Source organism: Ranitomeya variabilis, chromosome 4, assembly GCF_051348905.1.
Source record: "Ranitomeya variabilis isolate aRanVar5 chromosome 4, aRanVar5.hap1, whole genome shotgun sequence".
In the NCBI taxonomy this organism is placed as follows: Eukaryota; Metazoa; Chordata; class Amphibia; order Anura; family Dendrobatidae; genus Ranitomeya; species Ranitomeya variabilis.
Genome location: NC_135235.1, coordinates 594,109,186 through 594,134,189, shown reverse-complemented (window position 1 = coordinate 594,134,189; position 25,004 = coordinate 594,109,186). Strand labels below are relative to the sequence as shown.

The window sequence follows — 25,004 nt, the reverse complement described above, 5'->3', positions numbered from 1 at the left end:
AAAAGAGGAGCGGAGAACACTCATGCTGATGCCCTAGCCAGGATGAAACATGCTAAACCTGGGCAAAATAGGGACGAAAAGTTGGAAGATGAGGAGATCCCTAGGTTCTTAGATTCCACCAGGATGGTGGTGGCGACGAAGGATCAACTGCAGGTTTTGTCTCGAGAAGGTGTCTTGGGCCGATCCCGGGATGAGTGGGTTCGGTTACAGCAAGAAGATAGTGAACTTACTCCACTGAGACAATGGGTGACATCGAAGAGACTCCCCAATTTGAAAGAGAGAAACGCTCTATCTCCGGAAACACTGCAGATACTTCAACACTCCATAAAGAGACAGTTCTTCACCTTTTTGCAAAATCAGTACAGAGACTTTTCCCGTCATCTACGGCTCCATTGTGGGATTTTACAGCCTCCTCCGTCCGGGAACCACAGGCTGATAAGTTAACCCGTTATTTGATATTGTATTGTTCCTATTTAATTGTATACTCTTTGTTCATCTATATTACCCTAATATCTTTCTCCCTTCGTGGAGTATCAACTGTTATATTACCTTTTCATAAAAAGCTCATTAACTCTTGTTCTGCCTCCTACTCGTCACTGCATCCCCGTACCTGCTAGAACCTTACACCGACATTGCTGGAACAGGGCTGGCACGGGAGGTGAGTATAGGCTTTATTACTTTATCAGGGCCGAATATTTAGTTTAAGAAGGGGTTGTCTTAGTAGTGGACAACCCCTTTAATTCTTCAGCATACAAGATACTTTGGACAATTGTAGTTTCCATCTTTGTGGAAACAAATTTGAGAGGGTCCTTTCTTGTTTCCCATGACAGCGCCCCAGTGCACAAACAACGTTTTCTTTTTTTTTGGTGGAGTTTGGTGAAAGAAGACCATGACTGGCCTACACAGAGTCCTGACCTTAACTCCATCATACACCTTTGAGATGAACTAGAATGAGAGTGAGAGTCTGCCCTCTCCTCCAGCATTAGTGTCTGAGTGTCTGGAAGTTCTTATAGCTGCAAAGGGGGAACAGCTCCACATTATTGTCTTTCGATTTGAGTGCCATTTTGAGGATGAGCTGGATTCTTTCTATATAACACTATCAGACTGCAAGATCTGAAGAAACATCATTGCTGGAGCAGAATGATGTGACAAGCCCCTGCTGATGCAGAAGTGGTGAAACATAGCTAGATGACATATGTAACTTGTGTTACTTTGCAACATCAACGTGATGGATGATCTGGATTCTTTCTATATAGCACTATCAGACTACAAGATCTGAAGAAACCTCATTGCTGGAGCAGAATGATGTGACAAGCCCCTGCTGATGCAGGAGTGGTGAAACATAGCTAGATGACATATGTAACTTGTGTTACTTTGCAACATCAACGTGATGGATGAGCTGGATTCTTTCTATATAGCACTATCAGACTACAAGATCTGAAGAAACCTCATTGCTGGAGCAGAATGATGTGACAAGCCCCTGCTGATGCAGGAGTGGTGAAACATAGCTAGATGACATATGTAACTTGTGTTACTTTGCAACATCAATGTGATGGATGAGCTGGATTCTTTCTATATAGCACTATCAGACTACAAGATCTGAAGAAACCTCATTGCAGGAGCAGAATGATGTGACAAGCCCCTGCTGATGCAGAAGTGGTGAAACATAGCTAGATGACATATGTAACTTGTGTTACTTTGACTTTGCAACATCAACGTGATGGATGATCTGGATTCTTTCTATATAGCACTATCAGACTACAAGATCTGAAGAAACCTCATTGCTGGAGCAGAATGATGTGACAAGCCCCTGCTGATGCAGGAGTGGTGAAACATAGCTAGATGACATATGTAACTTGTGTTACTTTGCAACATCAACGTGATGGATGATCTGGATTCTTTCTATATAGCACTATCAGACTACAAGATCTGAAGAAACCTCATTGCTGGAGCAGAATGATGTGACTAGCCCCTGATGATGAAGGAGTGGTGAAACATAGCTAGATGACATATGTAGCTTGTGTTACTTTGCAACATCAACGCTATGTGCTATGCAATTACAAATATATAGTAGGTATACCAGACCATTGTCTGTAATAATCAATATAATAATCAATGCAGATGTGGCTAGCCCTATAAATATGAATATAATAAAGTCTTCCCAGCACATAATGCAATATGTTAAAGCGGTTGTCCGGTACTTTAATATTGATGGCCTATCCTTAGGATAGGTCGTCAATGTCTGATCGGTTAGGGTGCTACACCCAGCTCCCCAGCTGCTCAGCTGCTCCCGGTGTCGGTCAGCACTGCTCAGTTATGGAGCTGCACAGCTCCGTTAGATAAAATAGTGGTGCAGCCGGGTATTGCACATCCGTCCCCTATTGGTTTGAATAGGGGTGATGCGCAGTACCTGGCTGCGGCCACTATAGATTTGATGGAGCTGCTCTGTGCAGCGCCTTAACTGAGCATATCCGGCTGCTGTTGACGCCGGAAACAGCTGATCAGCGGGGGTGCCGGGTGTCGCATCCTCACCAATCAGACATTGATGACCTATCCTAAGGATAGGTCCCCAATGAGAAAGTCCTAGATAACCGCCTTAACTTTTTAATTTGACCCTTAATAAAGGATATACCATAAGTTAACGGTTTTACAATACACCAATAAGCATCAAGTTTTAGGACCTGTTAATAAAGGTAGCATGACCTTGTACCCTTTTATTTATTCTGTGTTTCCATACGTATCAATTCCTTTCCCAGCCCATCTCCTTCCCCAGTATATTTGGTATTTGGGTGCTTGATAAATGGCTGGTCCAACTGCCCTATGGGGTTAAATCTAGAATGATAAACTTTATTGTAACCCTATTCTTGTCTGTTATGTCTGTTATACAAAGTATTAAGAAAGATACAATGGAAACTCTGGGCACCAGGACACAAGAGTCACAATCAAAGAGCACATTGTATGTGCAGTGACAGTGCGCTGCTGATAAGAGAGGCGCACCAGCACCGCCTGGGGTACGGCATTTCATGTGCTTGGTAATTAATTCTCTAATAAACCAGGCTAAATGTACACATAGTCAAGGGAATTTATCGGTTTTGTGGCATAAAACTGGCATTAGAAAGGAAACAAATTTTGTCACAAGCCTCAAATGGGCAAAAAAAGTGCAATTTTTGGCCATTTTACACCTTTTTGGTAAATTTTATAAAAGTGATGAGAAAGTAGGCAGAGGTAGTCGGGGTAGATGGGACCGCTCAGATTATGCCAGAATACTCTGAATTAAAACTGGTTTATGAAACAGTGTGTGGGTGTCATAAGGCTGATCTGGTGAGAGCGGCGGCAGAGAATTCCTGACTAATTCACAGCCGAGAACTTTCCATAACACAAAATAATAACAGAATTTCCCTCTCTATAATAACAAATAGACACATTCACCTCAAACCCCTAGCGCTATATTGTTTCTGATATTCGATAATGCAGATATTGTAATGGTTACCCACAGTCCTATGTAACGCCACACACAACAAGGTGATGATTCCCTGAGTACAGATAATGTGGTACATATCACCTGCAGTCCTGTGTAACACCACAGATAATACATGGATCATTTTATTACGTACAGATAATGTAGTAGCTGTTACTTGTAGTCCAATGTAACACAGTGATAACTGAGTGCAGAAGCTTACTAGATCAGTATATTTTACCTGCAGTCCCATGTAACAGAGAACAGATAACACAGTGATAACTCCGTGAGTACAGATTATGTAGCAGATGTCACCTACAGTCCTATGTAACATCACAGAAAACACAGTGATAAGGCTACGTTCACATTAGCGTTAAGCTAATGTGCGTCGGATTTGCGTCGGCGACGCAGCGGCGACGCATGCATCATGCGCCCCCTATACTTAACATGGGGGACGCATGCGTTTTTTTTTGTTGCGTTGTGCCACACATGCGTCTTTTTTGCCGCAAGCGTCGGACCAAGAAAACGCAACAAGTTGCATTTTTCTTGCGTCCGATTTTCGGCAAAAACCGACGCATGCGTCGCAAAACGCAGCGTTTTTGCGTGCGTTTTGCCGCGTTTTTGCGTGCGTTGTGCGTTGCGTCGCCGACGCAGCGGCGCACAACGCTAGTGTGAACGTAGCCTAACTCTCTGAGTACAGATAATGTGGTAGATGTCACCTGCAGTCCTGTGTAACACCACAGATAATACATGGATCATTTTATTACGTACAGATAATGTAGTAGCTTTTACTTGGAGTCCAATGTAACACAGTGATAACTGAGTACAGAAACTGTACTAGATCAGTACATTTTACCTGCAGTCCCATGTAACACAACAGATAACACAGTGATAACTCTGTGAGTACAGATTATGTAACAGATGTCACCTACAGTCCTATGTAACATCACAGAAAACACAGTGATAACTCCCTGAGTACAGATAATGTAGTGTTACCTGCAGTCCTATGTAACATCACAGAAAACACAGTGATAACTCCCTGAGTACAGATAATGTAGTATATGTTACCTGCACTCCTATGTAACATTACAGATAACACAGTGATAACTCTCTCAGTACAGATAATGTAATAGATATTACCCGTAGTCCTATGTAACATCATAGATAACACAGTGATAACTCCGAGGGCAGATAATGTAGTAGATGTAAGCTGCAGTCCTATGTAACATTACAGGTAACACAGAGACAACACACTGAGTACAGATAATGCAGTAGATATTAGCTGCAGTCCCATGTAACACCACTGATAACAGTGATAACTCTCTGAATACAGATAATGTAATGTTACCAGCAGCCCAGTTATAACACAGTGATAACTCTGAATACAGATAATATAGTAGCTGTTACCTGCAGATAACAGATAATGTAGTCGATATTACCAGTCCTATGTAACACCACATATAACACAGTGATAACTGAGTAATACAAATAATGTGGTAGATGTTACCTGCAGTCCTATGTAACACTACAGATAACATAGTCATAACTCCCTGAGTACAGATAATGTAGTAGATGTTACATGCAGTCCCATGAAACACCACAGATAACCCAGTTATAACTCCTTATAGTATAGAAAATATAGTATGTTACTTGCAGTCCCATGTAACACCAGAGATAACAGTGAAAACAGATAATGTAATGTTACCTGCAGCCCAGTGATAACACAGCGATAACTCTGAATACCGATAATATAGTTGCTGTTACTTGCAGTCCTATGTAACAACACATATAACACAGTGATAACTCTCTGAGTACAAATAATGTAGCAGATGTCACCTGCAGTCCTGTGGAACTCCACAGGCAAAATACTGTGCTAACCATTAAGAATGGCAAATGACAAATTCAGCTTTGCTACATTGACCTAGATTCCAACTGTGACATCTTTAATTTTACTTTCAACACAATTTTTGGTTCAAATAATTGTACTGTAACCCTCCAGCCTGGTGAATGTGTTCCCTAGACTGCAAGCCTTTAGGACTAGTGATCTCTCCACAGAACGGCCCCTTTAACGGAACATCTGCCGTACACTGAGACAGTTTTCGGAAGCGGACGCCACAATCCTTACCAGGGTCTTGAAGAAGCTCATGACTGGGTGCAGCTCCGCAGGTGGAGTGTTCTGGGTTTCTTCGGATGCACTCTGCTCCTCTGCACTTGCTGCCTGGTCGTAATCATCTACGCTCTGCAGGGAGAGACAGATCCTGTTTATTCAGCTCAGCGCAGCCCTATTCCTTATTTGCCTCATTCCTCTCTCACAATCCTAATTCCTGTCATTCTTGATCCCACATGGGGCGAACAATCCGCCATTGTCAGCGCATTGTTACGGGCCATAATATATTCACAATTTACCAATGGCTCGAGTAACATTCTGTCCTGCTGAACAGAGCCGGCCACAGACATGGAGCAGTGCGCGCGGCCACCCAAACAAATCCCCTTTTCTTTTGCGCAGTTCACCAGTTGCGAGATGGGACACGTGTCCAGGTTACTGGCTCAGACTTCCTCAATGGCCAATTATTCACTGGCTACAAAGCGTCTTCCTTCTCTCATTTGTGTTTGCACGCTCATCACTGAGCAGAGTAGAATATACAGTGAAACTTCATTGAGACGACCACCAACAATTGCATTGAAAACTTTTTCAAATACAGGAATGTATAGCTACGTCCCTCCCATGCTTCTCCAATTTTTACGAGGCTTTTGAGACGAGTCTTTAGCATAAGGCTCTATCTAAACATGGTAGCCTTGTCGTTGGCAGAAGGACTCACACTCTGTGTGCAAAAATGTGTTGCAAAGTTCCTCACGTTTTTACATGTGTAACAGTGATGGAGAAGCAAAGTGCATGGGCAAAAGAGAAATCTAAATCAAATCAATGTTTGGTGTTGACCGCTCCGTGCCATCTAAACATCATCAAAGCATCAATTCTTCTAGATACATTTCCACAGTTTTTGAAGGAACTCTTTTGGAAGGTTGTTCCTAACATCTTGGAGAACTAACCACATATCTTCTCTTCAGGTTACTTGTGCAAATGCTTCATCTAACTTTAGACAGACTGGATGATGTGAGATCAGGTCTCTTTGTGGGCCATATCATCACTTCCAGGACTCCTTGTTCTTTTTCATGGTGAATGTAGTTCTTAATAACATTGTCTGCATGTTTGTAGCTGTTGTCCTTTTGCAGAATAAATTTGGACCCAATCAGACTCCTGCCTGATAGTATTACATGATGTCAAAGTGTCTGATTGTATTTCTCAGCATTGAGGACACCATGAATCTTGACCACATCCCTTATTCCATTTTCTGAAATACAGCCTCAAACGTGCCAGGACCCTCCACCATGCTTGACTGTTCTTGCTGACACTTCTTATTGTACCGCACTGCAGCACTTTACGATTGTACTACTCTACAGCTCTTTGGTGAACATTCTGAATTTTCTTGAAGCCAATTATTTCGCATTTTGACTCATCAGTCTGGAGCACCAGTTGCAACTTTTCTGAACACCAGTTCCTATGTTTTGTGCATAGTGACCACATCAAAGGTATGGCTAAACTTCGGTCTTCCAAGAAGAACACTTTTGGACAAACTTTTCTGAACATTAGATGGCTGTAAGTAGGTCCCAACTGGTTGCTGAGATTTCTGAGCTGATGGCACTGCTGAACATCTTCAGATTTTGAATGAAAGTAAGTATGTGTCTTTCATCTGCTCCACTAAGTTTCCTTGGCTTACCACTGCAACTGCAGCACTCAATGTTGCCTATTTCTTGGTGTCTTCAATGCTGAGAAATACAGGCAGATACTTACTCATCATGCAATACCATCAAGGAGGCATCTAACTGGCGCCAAACTTATTCTGCAGCAGGACAATGACCCCATACAAACAGCCAATGTCATTAAAGTATTAACACTTCTGCCTTGCTTGCCTTAAGGAGGTAAGGGTACCGTCACCCAGTGCCATTTTCATCGCTACGACGGCACGATTCGTGACGTTCTAGCGATATCGTTACGATAACGTTGTGTCTGACACGCTACTGCGATCCGGATCCCCGCTGAGAATCGTACGTCGTAGCAGATCGTTTGAAACTTTCTTTTGTCGTCTAGTGTCTCGCTGTGGCGGCATGATTGCATTGTGTGACACAGGTTGTATACGATGTGCGCACAGTAACCAACGGCTTCTACATCGCAAATACGTCATGAAATTATCGCTCCAGCGCCGTGTATTGCAACGTGTGACCGCAGTCTACGACGCTGGAGCGATAATCATACGACGCTGCAACGTCACGAATCGTGCCGTCGTAGCGATGAAAATGGCACTGTGTGACGGTACCCTAAGTCTACACAAAGCGATGCAAGTGCCATGAACCATGACATGGCAATAAAATGGTCAGAAAGACTACTTTACTTTATCGCACATGCTGTCATTTGTTTTTATAAGTTACACTATAGCTACATAAACTCTTTCAAAAGTGCAAACTTTACAATTTGCTTGTTATTAAAAATCCTCTCCATTCTGAAGAACAGAGATTTTTAATTCTGTACTATACAGCTCTTTGTTTAAGTTGTCAGCCACCTCTGCAGTCATATGTGTATAGTCTCCTAGACAAAGAGTGCAGGGCTTACAAGCTCTTAGCTATAGAGCTTGCAAGGGCTGCTTTGGAGCTGTCTGGATTGCTTGATCCAGCCAGGGCACACTCCTCCAATTCTACAGCTTCTTTTGCTTGCAGCATAGGAAAAGGGCACAGATAGGACTAGCGTCCGAACTGTCAGTCTTCAAGAGCAAACTGCCCACCTGCGCAGGCAGGATGCCAGGAGGCAGGAAGAAGTGAGCACCTGAAGAAGATAGAAGGCAAGACAAACATTTAATTCCTATAGCTCATCATAATGCACAATTCCACGTGCTTTGGAGATGTAAGTGACTCCCTTACTTCTTGAGCTCCTGTTCAGCTGCACAGGTTGAATCAATGGTATGTCTGCCCATGAGTTTATATTGTTATTATATTGCACATTCTGAAAAATTAAAGCTGATATCTCAATAGTTGCTGTCACTTGCACCAGTCAATATACTGTATGTGCAACAGTCCACCTCATCCATGTTTATATTGCACTTGTGAGAAGGTATAGGTCTCCCCGTCTCTGTGTTTAGTTATTGTCAGGAAGGAACACAAGTCCTTCTCATGAATCCTCTAATAAATTTTATAGCAGCGATCATAAGTCCCTGGCAGCTGCTGGATTTACCGCAAGCGGCCATAAATGTCATTATCACTATAAACTCCACAAACAAGTCCAGCGCCTTAATCTCTGCTGCTTTCCTGCCTTCACTGCCCTGCAGATGGTAGACTGGGGATTACAAGTTTGTGTATTATAGACTTGACACCCTTTCATGTACATTGTATGCTTTGGAATTTTCATTTAAAGAGACACTACACCTGTAGACTATCTGCTCCCTGTTTACCCTGCAGGTAAGTGTACTCTATTATTCCATGTTTTGATCCATTTTCCTAACTATAGGACACATAAAGCGTTTATTATTCCGCTATGCTAGTTTATATCTGTAACAGACTGGGTGGTGGAACCACTGTGCAGTGATCCGAGGAGAACCTGGAGGGGTATGACTAGGTGGCTCACAAAATCTGACCTCAGGTGCACAGTGGCAGACGATACCATGATCAAGGGAGGCGGAACCAGGTGCTACACCAGGAGTGATCTCAGGTGTATGGCAGCTAACCCCCAAGGGACAGGAGGCAGGAATGGCCTGGAATGATAGACAGGCAGGCAGGCGGGTATAGCCCATAGGCAGGAGGGCATACAGTAATACAAGAACTGTGACATGAGAACTAGCAAACGTGTAAGGCTAAGTTCACATTAGTGTTCGAGGGCTTTGCAGAAGGCTGCGTACTTCCTCTGTTAAGCTCCGCCTACTTCTGCATACTTCTGCATGCATCCTGCCTACCTATCTTTAACAAGAGCAATCCAGAGTGACATTAAATAATTGGCAGGTGGCCTTCCAGATGTAAGAAGTAAACTGGATGCCACTATCCGAGACAATAGGTTCTTCCTTAACCTCTGCGGGACCTGGCAGACATCCCTTCGGTGTAAAGGCAGATCAGGAGAGAATACCAAGATGTCGTCTAGGTATACTAGCACACACGAGAAGAGAAGATCCTGGAAGATGTCATTCACCAGTTCTTGAAAGATGGCAGGGGCATTACAGAGTCCGAAAGGCATTACCCAATTCTCACAATGGCTATCTCGGGTATTAAATGGCGTCATCTATTCATCTCCTTGACGTATACGGCTTAGATTGTATGCCCACTAAGGTTGAGCTTTGTGAAAACTCATGAACCCTTAAGTAGATTGAACAAGATGAGATGAGGGGTAGAGGGTACTTATTCTTGATAGTTCACAGAGAACTGTCAATTTTCTTCACGAAAAGTAACTTTTTCCAAACGGGGAAGAAGATTTCCAGATAAATCCCCTGGCAAAGTTCTCTTCAATATACTCGGACGTGGCATGGGTCTCAGCCTTTGACAGGGGATAGATTTGGCCAGGTGGAGGAGAAGAACTTGGTAGAAGGTCAATAGGAAAGCCATATGGCCTATGAGGTGAAAGAGTCTCGGCCTCCTTTTTATCAAAGACATCAGCATACGTCCAGTATGCAGCAGGCAAGCCAGGTAAATTCACATGCAGAAACCAGGGGGGGGTCAAGCAGGATTAATAAGAATTTAACATCTCTCGTGCCACTCCTGGCCCCAACGGAGTACTTCTCAAGATCTCCAATCCAACACTGGTTCATGGCAGGCCTAGAAGAATTTGGTGAGACAGGCCTAACAGCACGTAGAGATTAACCTTCTCCGAGTGTAGCATTCCTACTCAGAGTTCTATATGCTCAGTCATGAATAGGATGGTTTCAGAAAGGGGTTTTCCATTTTCCATCCACTGAATAAGCCATCAATGGTTTGGGAAGACATTGGGATGGAAACTGAACTTGTCCCACTGTGGCCTGTTGAATGAGGTTAACGGTGGAACTGGAGAAGAAGTAGGCCAACTTGAAAAAATGTATGCTATCACAGGACATGGATAATGATGAAGAAGAGTGATTTTTGCCCAGAGTGACATCTCCAACAAATCCTTGGCTCTGTTGTTTCCCAGTCTCTCTGGGCAGGAGCAGATTACATGCTTAGGACCGCCACAATAGAAGCACCTTCCCTCGGATAGGTGGACCTCCTGATGATGCTTTGTCATCTTCAGCTGATCTACCTGCATGGACTCAGGAGAGGGTGCTGGAGATGAGGTTTGCTGCATGATTGGTCTTTGAAAGGTAGGAGCCAGGCGTACATGTTTTCTCTTGCGGTTCATCTCCCTGGAACGCTCCTGAAACCTGATATCTATTCATGTTGCTAGAGATACCAGGTCATCCAGTGAGGTGTGAATATCACGTCCAGCCAGCTCATCCTTGATTCGCCCAGACAGGACTTCCCAGAAGGTGACTGACAGAGCCTAATTTTTCCAGGAAAGTTCTGACAAGTGGGTGCACAAACGTTCAGTGTACTGGCCCACTGAGAGATTTCCCTGGCACAGTTGAGGATAGAAGATGCTGCTGAGAACACTCGGCTGGGTTAGTTGAAGACCTTACGGAAGGCCTCAAGAAAGGACTGAAGGTTTGACTCTAAAGAATCCCCTGTCTCCCATTTGGGGTTAAGCCAGGCTAAAGCCTCACCAGTGAGGCAGGACATAATGAAGGCCACCTTGGCCTGACCTGAGACAAACTGATGAGCCAAGAGTAGCATGCACTGATTAAAGAACCCTTGACATAGAGCAGGGTCACTGCTATTGCATGGGGGATCAAACCGATGGGGTCTGAAGCCAGGTACGTAGCTGGTAGACTGTTGAGGCACATCCAATACTGTTGCAGATTGGGTACATGCGGATGTGGCCGGAGTTGTCAGTGTGTCTAGAAGAGTGTTAAACAGTCATTAGATTTGGGTTTCAGTACCATCTCTATGCTGATGACACCCAATTATTCACTTCTGCTCCTGATATCATGCCTTCCTTTTTAGAAAACACCAGTGATTGTCTTACCGCTGTCTGCAACATCATGTCCTCCCTCTATCTGAAACTGAACCTGTCAAAAAATGAACTCCTTGTGTTTTCTCCCTCTACTAACCTACCTTTGCCATCTCTGTGTGTGGTTCCACCATTACTCCCTAGCAACATGCCCTGCCTTGGGGTTATACTTGATTCTGAGCTTTCATTCACCCCCCACATCCGATCACTGTCTCGCTCTTGTTATCTGCACCTCAAAAACATTTCTAGAATTCGACCTTTTCTTACTTTCGACTCTGCAAAAACTCTTACTGTTTCTCTCATTCATTCTCATCTGGACTATTGTAACTCTCTACTAATCGGCTTCCCTCTTACCAAACTTTCCCCACTCCAATCTGTCCCGAATGCAGCAGCCAGGATCATATTCCTCACCAACCGTTATTCTGATGCCTCTACCTTGTGCCAGTCATTACACTGGTTACCCATCCACTCCAGAATCCAGTACAAACTTATTACCCTTTTCCACAAAGCGCTCCATGGCTCAACACCACCCTACATCTCCTCTCTGGTCTCAGTCTACCACCCTACCCATGCTCTTCGTTCTGCTAATGACCTGAGGTTAACATCCTCAATAATCAGAACCTTGCACTCCCGTTTTCAAGACTTTTCACGTGCTGCACCAATTCTTTGGAATGCACTACCCAGGTTAAGGCCGGAGACACACTGGTGCGAGAGACGGCCGAGTCTCGCTGGTTAAAAGCAAGCTGTGGCACCTGCACTCCGGAGCGGAGCGTGCGGCTCCATAGCAATACATGCAGCTGCACGCTCAGCTCCGGAATGCAGGTGCCACAGCTTGCTTTTAACCAGCGAGACTCGGCCGTCTCTCGCACCAGTGTGTCTCCGGCCTAATACGATTAATCCCCAATCCCCACAGTTTTAAGCATGCCCTAAAAACGCATTTGTTCAGACTGGCCTACTGCCTCAACGCATTAACCTAACTATCCCTGTGTGGCCCATTAAAAAAAACACATACCGTAATCAGGTTCCTCGCCTTATGTTCTTATACGCTTTATGCATTTAATAGCCCTCTGTGTCTGTACTGTTACATATTTAGGCTGTTAACTGGTTCATGCAGCTTTACATGAACAGGGTGGATAAAAATCAATGTTTTTTTAAAAAAATCAAAAAAATCGGATTTTTTTGATTTAAATCGGATTTTTTTGATTTAAATCGGATTTTTTTCAATAAACTGCTTTTTGAGGAAAATATTTTACCATCCAAAGGTTCTTCCATCATGAGATAAAGCTGAGTTGTTTAACTCAGTAGAATAAAGGCTGTATATGTGTAACATTCACAATGCCATGCTCTTCCAGAGGTTTCTGTAGGATGCTGACTATCCAACAAGTTTGGGCATGTCAACTGAATGGAAAAAGAAACTAAACCAAAAGTGAAACCAAGCTAGAAGTGTGGAATTAAAGGGGCAGTATGAACAAAATGTGGAGGCTATTAATAGTTTATACAATTAAGACATGCTGCTTTTAAACACCTACCTATTGCCATATAGTAAAACAAAAAAGATTTTTACTTACTTTGGGGTCCCCCCCTCACCCTGGCGTTAGATCGTTGCCCCTAGTTTCGTCCGTGTAACTATGGGCGCACATGCGCACTGCTCTCACTTCTCATTTTAATCGTGATTTATATTAAAAAAAACCTTTTGATTTAAATCAGTGATTTAAATCCTGATTAAAATCATGATTTAAATCGATCCGATTTAAATAGAAAAAAATCTTTTGATTTAAATCGTGATTTAAATCATGATTTAAATCGGCGTGATTTAAATCATGATTTAAATCGGCGTGATTTAAATCTTTTCTTTTTCTTTTCAATGTTCTTTTTATTGAGAAATAATGCAAATAGACAAAAATATTGACATTTGTCTAGTAACAGATGAATAGTATAACAATTAACTTTCAGAAATTTAACAATAACAAAAAGGCTCCTTTTTACAGCGTTTTCGTTTTGAAAGAGAACAGTAGAAAAATTGGAGCAATCTTCTCCATCAGGAAAAAGAAATATATAGAAACACAATGATTCTTTGAAGTAGTATAATAGTCATATGACAGTAAAGAAAGAGAAAGAATAAAAAAAGGGGGGTGGTGGAAGAGGGGTGAGGGGGGGGGGTTGCATCGTGAAGTCAGCACTCTGTCTCGATCAGTTTTTGGTTACACCGATTCCGGAAGACGATCTGATCTGAATATAATCCAAGGAAGCCAAATTCCTTTAAATTTAGGAATGGAATGGTTCACTAAGGCTACAAGTTCAGCCATAAGATATAATTGATCTATCTTTCTCAATACTTGTTGATATGTCGGAACGTTCGTGGTTTTCCAGAAAGTGGGGATTAATAACTTGGCTGAAGCCAATATGTTTTGAGCTAAAATGGTGAGCCATGTGCATCTAGGCCACACAGGGAAGTTCAAAAGCGCCATCTCTGGTGTCAATTGCAACTCTTTCCCAGTCACGTCTTTTATCAATTGTTCCATCATTATCCAGAAACCACGAACCATCGGACAAGACCACCAAAGATGGAGGTATCCGCCCTCTTCTAAGTTGCATCTCCAACAGTCAGCATGGGGGCGCAATCTCCAGGTCCGAAGTTGCGTTTGAGAGATATACCATCTAGACATTATCTTGAAAGAGTTTTCTTGGGTTTTAATGCAACTGGTGGGTCCGTGAGAGTATTTATATATGTGTGACACTTGTGTCTGTGAAAAAGTGTATCCTAAATCTTTTTCCCACCCTAGAATGTACGCTCTCTTAAGGCTTAATTCATCTGTTATAAGTGTTTGATAGATCGTGGAGAGTACTTTAGCGGGTCTGGACGTTTTAGCACACATGGTTTCAAATGGGGTAAGCTTGCGCGTAATATTTGAAAAATATTGTAACCTTTTCAGCGTTTTTTTAAGTGTCGAGTATTGTAAGAAATTTAAATTCGTCAGGTCAGGTTTCTCACGAAGTTCTGATAGTGAGAGAAGCGTACCATCATTTAGCATTTGGTCTATTGGATAATTTTTGGCCCTATTCCCAATCGAATGTGTTATAATATCTGAGAGGATTAGCAACGGTGAGGAAGGGGGAGTAAGAATTTTATGTGTTTTTGCCCATATTTTTATAAGTGTACGTGTAAGCGGGTTGGGGTGAGGGGGAAATGAATGCTTCCCTGCATAGGTCAATAGTAGTGGTCTAATAGGAATAGGGGATATTTCTTTCTCTACATCCGTTGCCAGGTTTCCTTGGGAATCTCTAATTAAACTTACTGACCGAGACAGTACTGCAGCATAGTAATATTTCTTTACATCTGGGGCTCCCATTCCCCCCAAGCGCCTAGGTAAAGTTAATGTACGGAAGGCTATGCGTGGTTTCGTACTTTTCCAGATATATTGAGAGAAAATGGAATTTACTTTGGTTAGGAAAATGGAAGGAATGTGTATGGGTAGTACCTGAAACAAATATGTGAATTTGGGCAAAATCAGACTTTTTATTAGGTTTTTTCTACCCGTCCAAGAGAGATACGGGTCTCTCCAGGATTGGATGGTTGCGATTGTATGTTTAAGTAACGGGTGGTAATTGTCTTCCAATAGCCCTTTATCTGTTCTGCCTATTTTAATCCCTAGATAGTTAATGTATCGTTTGGGCCATGCAAATGGGTATAAGTTTTTCGCCTTAGTAAGAATATGTTGAGGAATATTTAAGTCTAAGGCCTCAGACTTGGACATGTTTACTTTAAAATTTGACAGGTCGCCAAAGATAGTTAAAATCTTCGACAGGGCAGCCAGACCTCTGAGGGGCTTAGTCATCAGGATCAAGAGGTCATCGGCGAAAGCCGCAGTTTTATGATGTGTATTCCCTATTTTGATGCCCTCTATTTCTTGGCATTGTTGTATAACAGTCAGTAATGGTTCCATTGTTAGTACGAATAACAGTGGGGACAGTGGACACCCCTGTCGTGTCCCATTTTTAATGGAAAACCTATCAGTCAAGGAGCCATTAATTTTTATGCGAGCTGATGGATCTCTGTACATCTTCATTATAGTGGAGATCAATTGGTTCGGAAAGCCAAAACTCCTCATTGTCTCCTCGAGATAGGTCCAGTCCACCCTGTCGAAGGCCTTCTCCGCGTCCGTTCCCAAAAGAACCAGAGGAAATTTATTTATTTTCACATAATGCATAAGATGCAAAATTTTGTGTGTATTATCCTTTCCTTCTCTTCCTCCCACAAAGCCTGTTTGGTTTAAAGAGATTAACGTCGGCAGGAACTCAGCTATTCTGTGAGCTAATAGGCTAGCAAATAGTTTCAGATCAGCATTCAATAATGAAATCGGCCTGTAGCTACTACAAAGCTCCTGATCTTTACCTTCTTTGTAGATTAGTGAAATCTGCGCTTCAAGCGTCTGGGTGGGGAAACAATCGCCATCTTGTATATCGTTATATGTTTTCAGTAACCGTGGGAGGAGAGAAGGGCGTGATTTAAATCAATCCACCCTGTACATGAACACCCGATTCTTACACTATGGCTGGTCCGAACAACAAAAGCATACAGGAATATGATCACTGGGACCTGAGAACTAGCAAACATGTTAGACACAGTGTACAATGTTACACAGGCATCTCCATGCAGGTGGTGGTGATTTAAATAGTACTTGTCTCCCAGCCATTGGCTGGGGACACTTTAGGATGCTGCGTGCGCAGCCCCATTAAGAAGGGGAACGTTCATGCCTTAAGCACATTGCCTGGGAATCTGCACACTGTGGGCGTACCCCAGACATCAGCAACAGGAGAGGAGGGAGGAAGTGCGGGACCCAAGCGGTGAGTTAGTCGGCGACTCTGTCGGGGAATGGAGGCAGAGGGCAGAGACACTGGCACTACAATATCCTATATCTCCAATGCTGAGAATTATATTTATCAATCTAATTCAAGGGAGCATTATTGGCAGGACTAAATACACATTAGTTTTGCAAAGCAAATGTAAAGTAGGGATAAGGACTGTAGGAACCATTGGTGGACACAGACAGAAAAGGTCCCCTGTTCAAGAACAGTATATAGGCCCTTAGCAGTCCAAAAGATAATCATAATGCAAAATTACACTTGCTTTGGAGGTAGAAATGGACCCCTTGCCTCTTGGGCCCCTGTGTGGTTGCACAGGTTTAACCAATGATATGTCCTCCCCTGGTAGGAACGATGGATGGAGGCCCATCCAAGGTGGCTGTTATGGAAGTCCATGGCATACCATAGCTCTCTTTTCGCAGTCAATGGCATGCACTCACATACTGCGCTGCATGGAGCTGAAATCCGAGAAGAGATAGGAGAGTCTCTTTTAAAGGCCAGGGTCACACTTGCGAGTTCAATAGGAGAAACTCGCGCGAGTCTCTCGCATCAAGTCCCGGCACTATGTAGGTGGGTCCGGAATGACAGCACCCTCTACAGGACTACTAGGTGTAGCGGGAATCTGCCCAGCTCAGCCTGACAGGCATTGTTGGAGGTGCTCCGATTGACTCACAGAAGGTGCTTACAGAATTCCAGATGGAATACTTCAATTGGGCTGGAATCCCACCTTGACCAGTCTGGGTATTTGTGAGGGCCCCAGGCTTCGCTGCTGTATGGGCATGCATAAAAGGTTTTGAAGGCCAAGTACTTCAGGATCTCTATGGATTGTTTGAAGCTCCCTGACTAGTGAGTTTTGAGACCCAGGTAGATGCATTTGTCTGTTTCTGTAAGAATGCAGCTGTTTAGCTCAAATAAAGGATACTGGTCCGATTTTGCCTTCCTCCTCTGGACCACCATGATGTTGGTTTTCTTTGTGTTGATGAGTAGTGCCCATCTACAACCTACAAAGAATGGAGCATATAGCCCTATACGGTAAATGTCAAAGACACTGAAGATATTAATAAAACAACATAAATTTGGTTGAATCATTATTAAAAGACAAATACAGTAATTCAAGATAGTGTGAGGTGAGGATACAAAAGATGACCTAGAGGTGACATCCGGCAAATGCAAAATACCTGTACAGAATTTTCGTACAATCTTCCAATTAGATCAGTGTGTACAACATCTATAGTCACCGACTTCATTGTACCACTTCTGCTCATGTGTGGAATGTATGCCCATAATTCTACATAATGCCAAGAATGTGCATACACAAGAGCCGAACTAGTACAGAAGGTAATTAGATATTAAATCTATTGGGAGAGAGTCAAGAGAAGCAAAGGAAAGGAGAAAGAATATATGGTAAGACACCTTCCTTAAAGTGCAAAGATGTGCAGGAAAAGTGCATGCAATGCATACCCATATGGGGGATATGCAGAATTTACGTAAAGGACAGTGCCACAATGCACGTTTCGCGTGTTGGGCTTCTTCGAGGGGCAGTTTGGGGTAGTGTACTGTGCATCTATTTATACACCTCGTTGGGCCCTGGTGTCGGTAATGCACACTTTGCAGTCTGGCAGCGCATGAGAGGCCGCCTATGGTCACTTCCGGTCATCCAATGACAGTGTGGGTCAAGGAGAAGTTTCCTGTGACATCAGTGACCCACACCATCATTGCCTGGATGCTTTTAGAGACACGAGCGGAGAGGAACTTCACACGCATGCGCACCCCGCGGCGGCCATCTTGAGAGAGGGCAAATAGTGTGGGCAATAATCTGGAAAGACCAATAACAAATCCTGAACAGAGGGTAAGATAAAAGTTAGGAAAAAAGGAGAGAAGGGAAAGGGGATGCAGGAGTGGAAGAAAATGACAAGAGGGAAGTGCATGGAGGGAAAAATATAAAAAAATAAAAAAGGAAAAAATATATTGAGGAGGTACAGGAGCAAGTGAAGTGTATACACATGTTGAGAGAGAGGATTTAAACCAGATGGTCACTGAAGCGGATAATCAAAAAAATGTAAATATATACTGAATATATACACACATATTGCATTATTGTCGATCATGACCATATATAAGGTCATAGAAGTATCTGTATGTAAATACTATGATACTGGTTTTCTTTGCGTTGATGAGTAGTGCCCATGTGGAGCTGAATTTCTCTAAGATTTTCAGCTTGTCTTGGAGGACTTTCTTGGTTTGCGATAGCAGCAGTAGGTCATATGCATACAGCAAGAATTTCACCTGGACGTTATGAAACCTGGTGCTGCAGAGGATTCCAAAGCAGTGGCCACCTCATTGATGTAAATGTTGAAGAGTGTTGGACTCAGGTTGCAGGACTGTCTGACTCTGCAGCTCTGCTGGAAATAAGCCATTCTTCTCCCGTTCACCCTCAGCGGTTCTCGGTGTAGGAGCTTTCGAAGGCATCATAGGTCTTTCCTCTTGAGAAAATTGAGGATCCTATTGTTCAGGATGCTGTTGAATAGTTTTCCTAGGTTGCTGCTGACAGATAGGCCTCTGTAATTGGTAGGGTTCTACCTGTCTCACTCTTGTGGATTGGTGTGATGAGGTCTTTGTTCCAGGTATGAGGGAAGTAACCGACACTCACACAGTATTAAACAGTTTAGCTATTACAGCCTGTATCTCTGATGGGCTGTATTTCAACATTTCTTGTGGGGTTCCAGCAGGTCACTGGCTTTTCTACATCTTATGGAAGCGAATATCTCTGTAACTGGCTGTAAGGTAATTGACGTATCCAAAAGGTTTTGGAAATTTTGTTTTTTTTCCTCCATTGCCTTTAGTTTTGCTGTTACCTTTTTCTGTTCTTGGCTTAGTCCTTCCTTTGTGATGTCTTTGTAGAGGTCTTTGAAGTACTGGAGCCAAATGTTGCCGTAGTGAATATGGATGTTGTTTTTCTTGCTTTTTGTGCCCATGTGGTTCCATAGTTCCCAGAAGGCGTTGTTTTAGAGGGTGTCTTGGAGTTGGTTAAGTCTAATAGAGATGTAACTTTGCTTCTTCCTCCTGAAGATGGTTTTGCACTGCCTTTGTATGGTGTCATATGCATCATTCAGACCTGGGTAGTTGGGTTCTCTGTGTTTCTTGAGTGAGGCTGTTCTCAGGGTCTTCCGTATAGCTTTGCATTCTCTATCAACCATTGATCTATTTTTCTTTTGGCCTCTTGTAGTTAATTTTCTTAAGGTTGGAAAATCTGGCCATGATGTAGAATATATCATTGAGTTCTTTTGCACCTTGACTCTATCCTTCTGGGTTAGGCTTGAACTCATATTAGTAGAAATGGTGAAGCATCTCCTGTATTTCGGGTCTGCTGAGAGCCTCTTTATATTTTATTGGCAACGTCATGGACCATTTATAGGATGGAGGCAGGCTGAAGAGGTCACTCTGCTGAGGCTTTTGTGTGGATGGTTTTGTTGTAGATTTCATTTACAGAATAAGTTGGCTGTGATATGAAAGGTATGTTTGTGGGGTGACTATGAAGGCGCTGATACTTGCCAGATTCATATCTGTAATGGCATAACCTTCTACATTCCTTCCTATATGGGAGTTTAGTGTACACCTTGATAGAGAGTCTCCCTTGGTGCGGCCATTAAGTATATGAAGTCCTTAGCAACTACATAAGTACAGGAGCTTTTTGCTACTTTTTTGTTGACTGTACTGTCATTTAAGTTTCTTTCCATGTGTACTGAGTTGTGGCCATCAGTCTCTGCTCCAAATATACACTGTAGATGTTTCCATCCATCGTGAGAAAGTCTTTTTCTCTCCCTGGTCTTCCATTGAGGTCTCCAAAGATTAGAACTTTGCACAAGGCCTGATAATCGGCAGCTTCTCCTTGTAAGATCTCAAAGCTGTCTGGATTGTAGGGTGACTCCGGTGACCCTATGTAGGTGGCACAGAGGTAGACATCTATCTATCTATGTTATATCAATGTACTTATTTTTCTCTTACATCCCACTATGTTATTTATTTGTTACCTATCTGTCATAGAGAAAAATTTAAATCCATACGACATCTCCAGAGAGGAAACATATCACCTTTACATTGAACATATGGGATTAAATATAGCTGGGGAAGAGAGAAAGAGCTGTCACTTCAACGTTTATAGCTAGGACTCCACATTGAACAGATGGGGTTAATTATAGCTGGGGAAGAGAGAAACTAATTATAACTGGGGAAGTTAGAGAGCTGACACGTGAACTTCAATTGAAATAGGGGCCTCCTCCAGTGACCAGGTAATTGCAACAGTACATTTGCTCTGGGAAAAAGACACCAAGACACTGAGAATGATTCGTTTATACAAAGACAGAGAAGTACACTTCCCAGGCAAGATTCCTCTGATCACAGCTTCCAGACCTTTCAAAGCCAGTGGTCAGTGATGAATATTGGGGTTTGCATAGCCCTGATATTTGTGGGAGAGATATTTTCGGCGTTGTAGCAAAGGGACGAACATAACCCATTCATTCAAATCACTGTAAGGCCAGCAGAATTTCTCCAATTTAATATTGGTCCAGTGGATAGTGCTATTCATGCCATGTTTCATCTCTATATAAAGGGAAAATCACAATAAGAAACATGGTGACAATATCTTCCACCTGGGACCTCCGGGGCAAAGATATTATCATAAAATTCTAAAGGACCTAGCACATCCCACAACCAGCCTCACCAAAGGGAGGTATTTGGGCGTAACCTTGATCTAATAAAAAACATAATTTGGGTTTAGTCATTTGTCAGTCCTGGAAGATACAGCTTCCTGTAGTTCTGTCTCTTTTCCTAAGGAGTACCTCCCTCTGCTATGCTTTGAGACATTTCAGTGACATCAGATTTAGTAATTTTCTTTTGTTATCCCTTTTAGTTTATGTAATTGTATATACCGTATTGTTTTGTTCCCATTTTGTATCATCTCTTTACCTTTTTTATAAACACTTTCTATCTATCTATTATCTATCTGTCTGTCCATCTTTAGATCTTTCTATTAACTAATATCTGTCTATCTATCTATGGTACATAAAAAGCAAAGAAAGTGGGTAGCTTTCAATAGCAATTTCCATGCAAATAAGTGGCATATTTATTGGCCCATGTGAACAGGTAGCAACATTTCAGTTCAAGAGCAAGTGAGCCTTTTTTTTCATTATCTTATCTATCTATCTACAGTATCTATCTATCCATCAAATACATTTGTCCTGGTATACATGATCATTGTACATGACAGTGTATGACATTTCTGCATCTCATTTTAATCTTTGAAACAATAGACAAGAAGTCGTATAATGTATTGATAATAACATATGTGGCATTTCTGCATGTTAATGTCAAGGGCGGATGTGGAGTGGGACAAGACCACTACTGCCGCTGCTCTCTCACTAAGACCATTGTCTTCACTGCTGAAGAGTTGATTCAATGACGTCGGCGTAAGTGAGAGGTGGATTTTGTTTACTGCAACAATTAGAAGTCTATATGGGGACACTTTGAGGGGTGACTATAGAGGAGGGACCAAGCATTAGGTAAGGTAGCTGTGCATCCAACACTAAGCACATTTGATGGTCTGTATCTTCAACTGACCCATCATGTACCCAAAGGCATGAGTGGAAACGTCCATTCTGGACTATTGTATTGTAGACAATGTATGATAGATTTCTTCTATTAATACTTATTCTCTGGATTTCTAATAGTTCAGGGAATCCAACAGTCAAGCATCGCAAACTCTTGGATTATTCTTGCATGTGATGAGAAGCTACCACAGATTGACTATAGACTGGATTGTATAGGGTAATGCCCTGCATACAAAGTACATATACTCAGGTAGAGGTCCCCTTAAAATGCATCTTGGTTTAGTTGGATGAGGAAGCCTCTAGTGTTAGTATGTGGATCTGCATTTTGTACACCTATTTGTACGGCAGTGATGACGTGCCCTATTGTTCATAGGTGGTACTGCACCTAATTTTTGCATGGCTGCTCATGCCCAGGTCATTGTGCTCTCTTCGTTCACACGGTTTATGTGGAAATAGTTCTTGTGTCTTGTGTCCCCTACGCTGTGATATACTGTAGGAGGCACCTTGATTGCTTAGTCTACGTGGTTGATCTTATTTACAACGCAAATCAACACTTCCTAAATATCACCACTAACTCCGTGTTTACATTTTGGCTGCCGGCTCTGTTTGCTCATGTAACATTTCCCATTGTCCAGGATCTGTGAGTGACTTGTACTACTGGAAAATCCACAAAGCCTTTAATGTTATCCGAGTATTAAATTAAACCCCGGCTGGCTGCGATAGTGCCTGATTGTAATTATTTCTAAAATAAGAGACTATTCACATGTTTGGCGAATGTCACTGCCCTCGTAGATATCTGTGACCATTGTATTCTATTTACCCTGAACTTTAAAAAAAAAAAAACCTAAAGGATAAAACATGCACTTTTCTATGCTGGCCTCGGCAAAGCTTCCATGTGTCCTGACTACAAGAGTAGTGTAAACCGTAACCAGACAATTCTGGTTTCTTAATTCACTTGGAAAGAAAAGGATCGGGCATATTGCACTACAACAACCCTGATCCTTCTCTTCCCCAACATACACCATTGGGTAAATTTGGATGCCTTCATGAGCATTATATGATCGTCTGGTTGTGCTAAAATTAGCAGGTTTGATTGACATTAATCTAATGTCTATCACCACTTTATGTTCTAATCGTCTTGGTTTTTTCTTTGCACAATTGTTCTTCATGGAGTTGAGGGTATGTTTTCATGGTCAGTAAATGCTGCGGGTTTGATGCTGCCTACAGCCGCAGCGTCAAACCCGCAGCATCCAGATCTTACAGCATAGCGGAGGGGATTTCATGATTTCAAGAAATCCCATCTCCACTATGCGCTAAAAGATGCCCTTGGCTCCCTGCGTAAACAGACATGTGGCGTGTCTTTCCAGACTGCAGCATGTCTATTTATGTTGCAGAGACCCTCAGTCTCCGCAACATAAATTTCCCATAGACTATCATTAGATGCAGTAAAACCACATCATCTTTATAGTCACATGCTTAGTAAGTGCGGAAACGCAGCTTACTATGCATGTGTAGTAATTTAAATAATGTTTTACCTTGTTTTAGCCGGAAGTTCCCTTCCACTGCAGTTCTCGCGATGATCAGCTGACCGCGAGAACTGCTGTGCACGTGACCACTGAGGTTATCTCCGATCACTAGCAAAGTTCTCATGGTCAGCTGATCAGCTAATTGTGAGAACTGCAGTGCAGGTGACCGCCAGAGACCGAGTAATCTCTGGTGGTCATCTACAAGCTCTGCTGTTTCTGGATGTCAGGGTGGATGGTGGCATAATGTCCCTGTTCAGCCAAAGGCATCCAGATGTAGCAGAGCTGGACTCGTCGTGGGACACTCGGTAATTGGACTACGTAGGACTGGGAGTATTTGTGTTGATTTATTATTTTATTTTTTTGCAGGAGATCGAGGGCATCGGGGATTCGGTGATGTTGTAAGTATGGTTAATTAAGATTATTAAAGGATTTTATTCTGGCCATGTCTTTATTGACCATATAACTATAGGATTAGTAATGGATAGGTGTCTTAAAGACGCCTTTCCATTACTAATCTGTGGGCTTTATGTCACCGGACAATACAAAGGTGACATCAACCCACAAATATTACCCCACTTGCCACCACTATAGGGCAAGTGGGAAGAGCCAGGTAAAGTGCCACAATTGATGTATCTTTGGATGTGCCAGTTGTGGGGCGGCTGCGGGCTGCTATTTTTAGGCTGGTGAGGGCCAAAATCCATGGGCCTTGCCAGCCTAAGAATACCAGGCTGCAGCTGTCTGCTTTTTCCTTGGCTTGTTAACAAAATTAGGGGGACTCCATGCCATTTTTTTTTGGAGGGGATCCCACTATTTTTGCTAACCATCCAAGGTAAGCAGACTGCTGTGGCCTGGTATTATCAGGCTGGTAAGGTTCATGGATATTGGATACTTACCAGCCTGAAACACCAGCCCCAGTAGTCTGCTTTACTCTGGCTGGTTAACAAATATGGGGGGACCCCACGCTGTTTTTTTTGGAGGGGATCTCACAATTTTTGCTAACCATCCAAGGTAAGCAGACTGCTGTGGCCTGGTGTTATCCAGCTGGTAAGGTTCATGGATATTGGTTAATTACCCGCCTGAAATACCAGTACCAATATCCTTGGCTGGTTAACATATATGGGGGGACCCCACACTATTTTTTAAAAATTATTATTTATTTATTAAAAAGGAGGAGACCTCTCATCTTTGCTTTCCTCCACTTTCTGTGTCATGTACGTCCGTCTGTGTCACAAGATTCACCATTATGTAAATTAGTACACATGCATAGTAAGCTGCGTTACCGCACTTAATACGCATGTGACTAGGAAGATAATGTGGTTTTACCGCATCTAATGAAAGTGTTTGGGTAAATTCCGCAGCAGAGACGGAGCGTCTCCACTACATAAATTAACATACTGCAGTCTGGAAAGATGCTCCGCATGTCCGTCTCTGTGGGTGAGCAC

At 42.7% G+C, this 25,004-nt stretch overlaps 1 protein-coding gene across 25 annotated transcripts in view; it reads right to left on the bottom strand.

Annotated features, from left to right (window-relative positions):
* BCAS1 (brain enriched myelin associated protein 1) overlaps positions 1-25,004 on the bottom strand; it is a 180,780-nt gene that overhangs the window by 74,791 nt on the left and 80,985 nt on the right. For all 25 annotated transcript variants that reach the window (XM_077253177.1, XM_077253187.1, XM_077253188.1 and 22 more), the window contains exon 5: positions 5,583-5,696. In XM_077253177.1, coding sequence (XP_077109292.1) covers positions 5,583-5,696 — 114 coding nt within the window. The remainder of the gene's footprint in view (positions 1-5,582; positions 5,697-25,004) is intronic.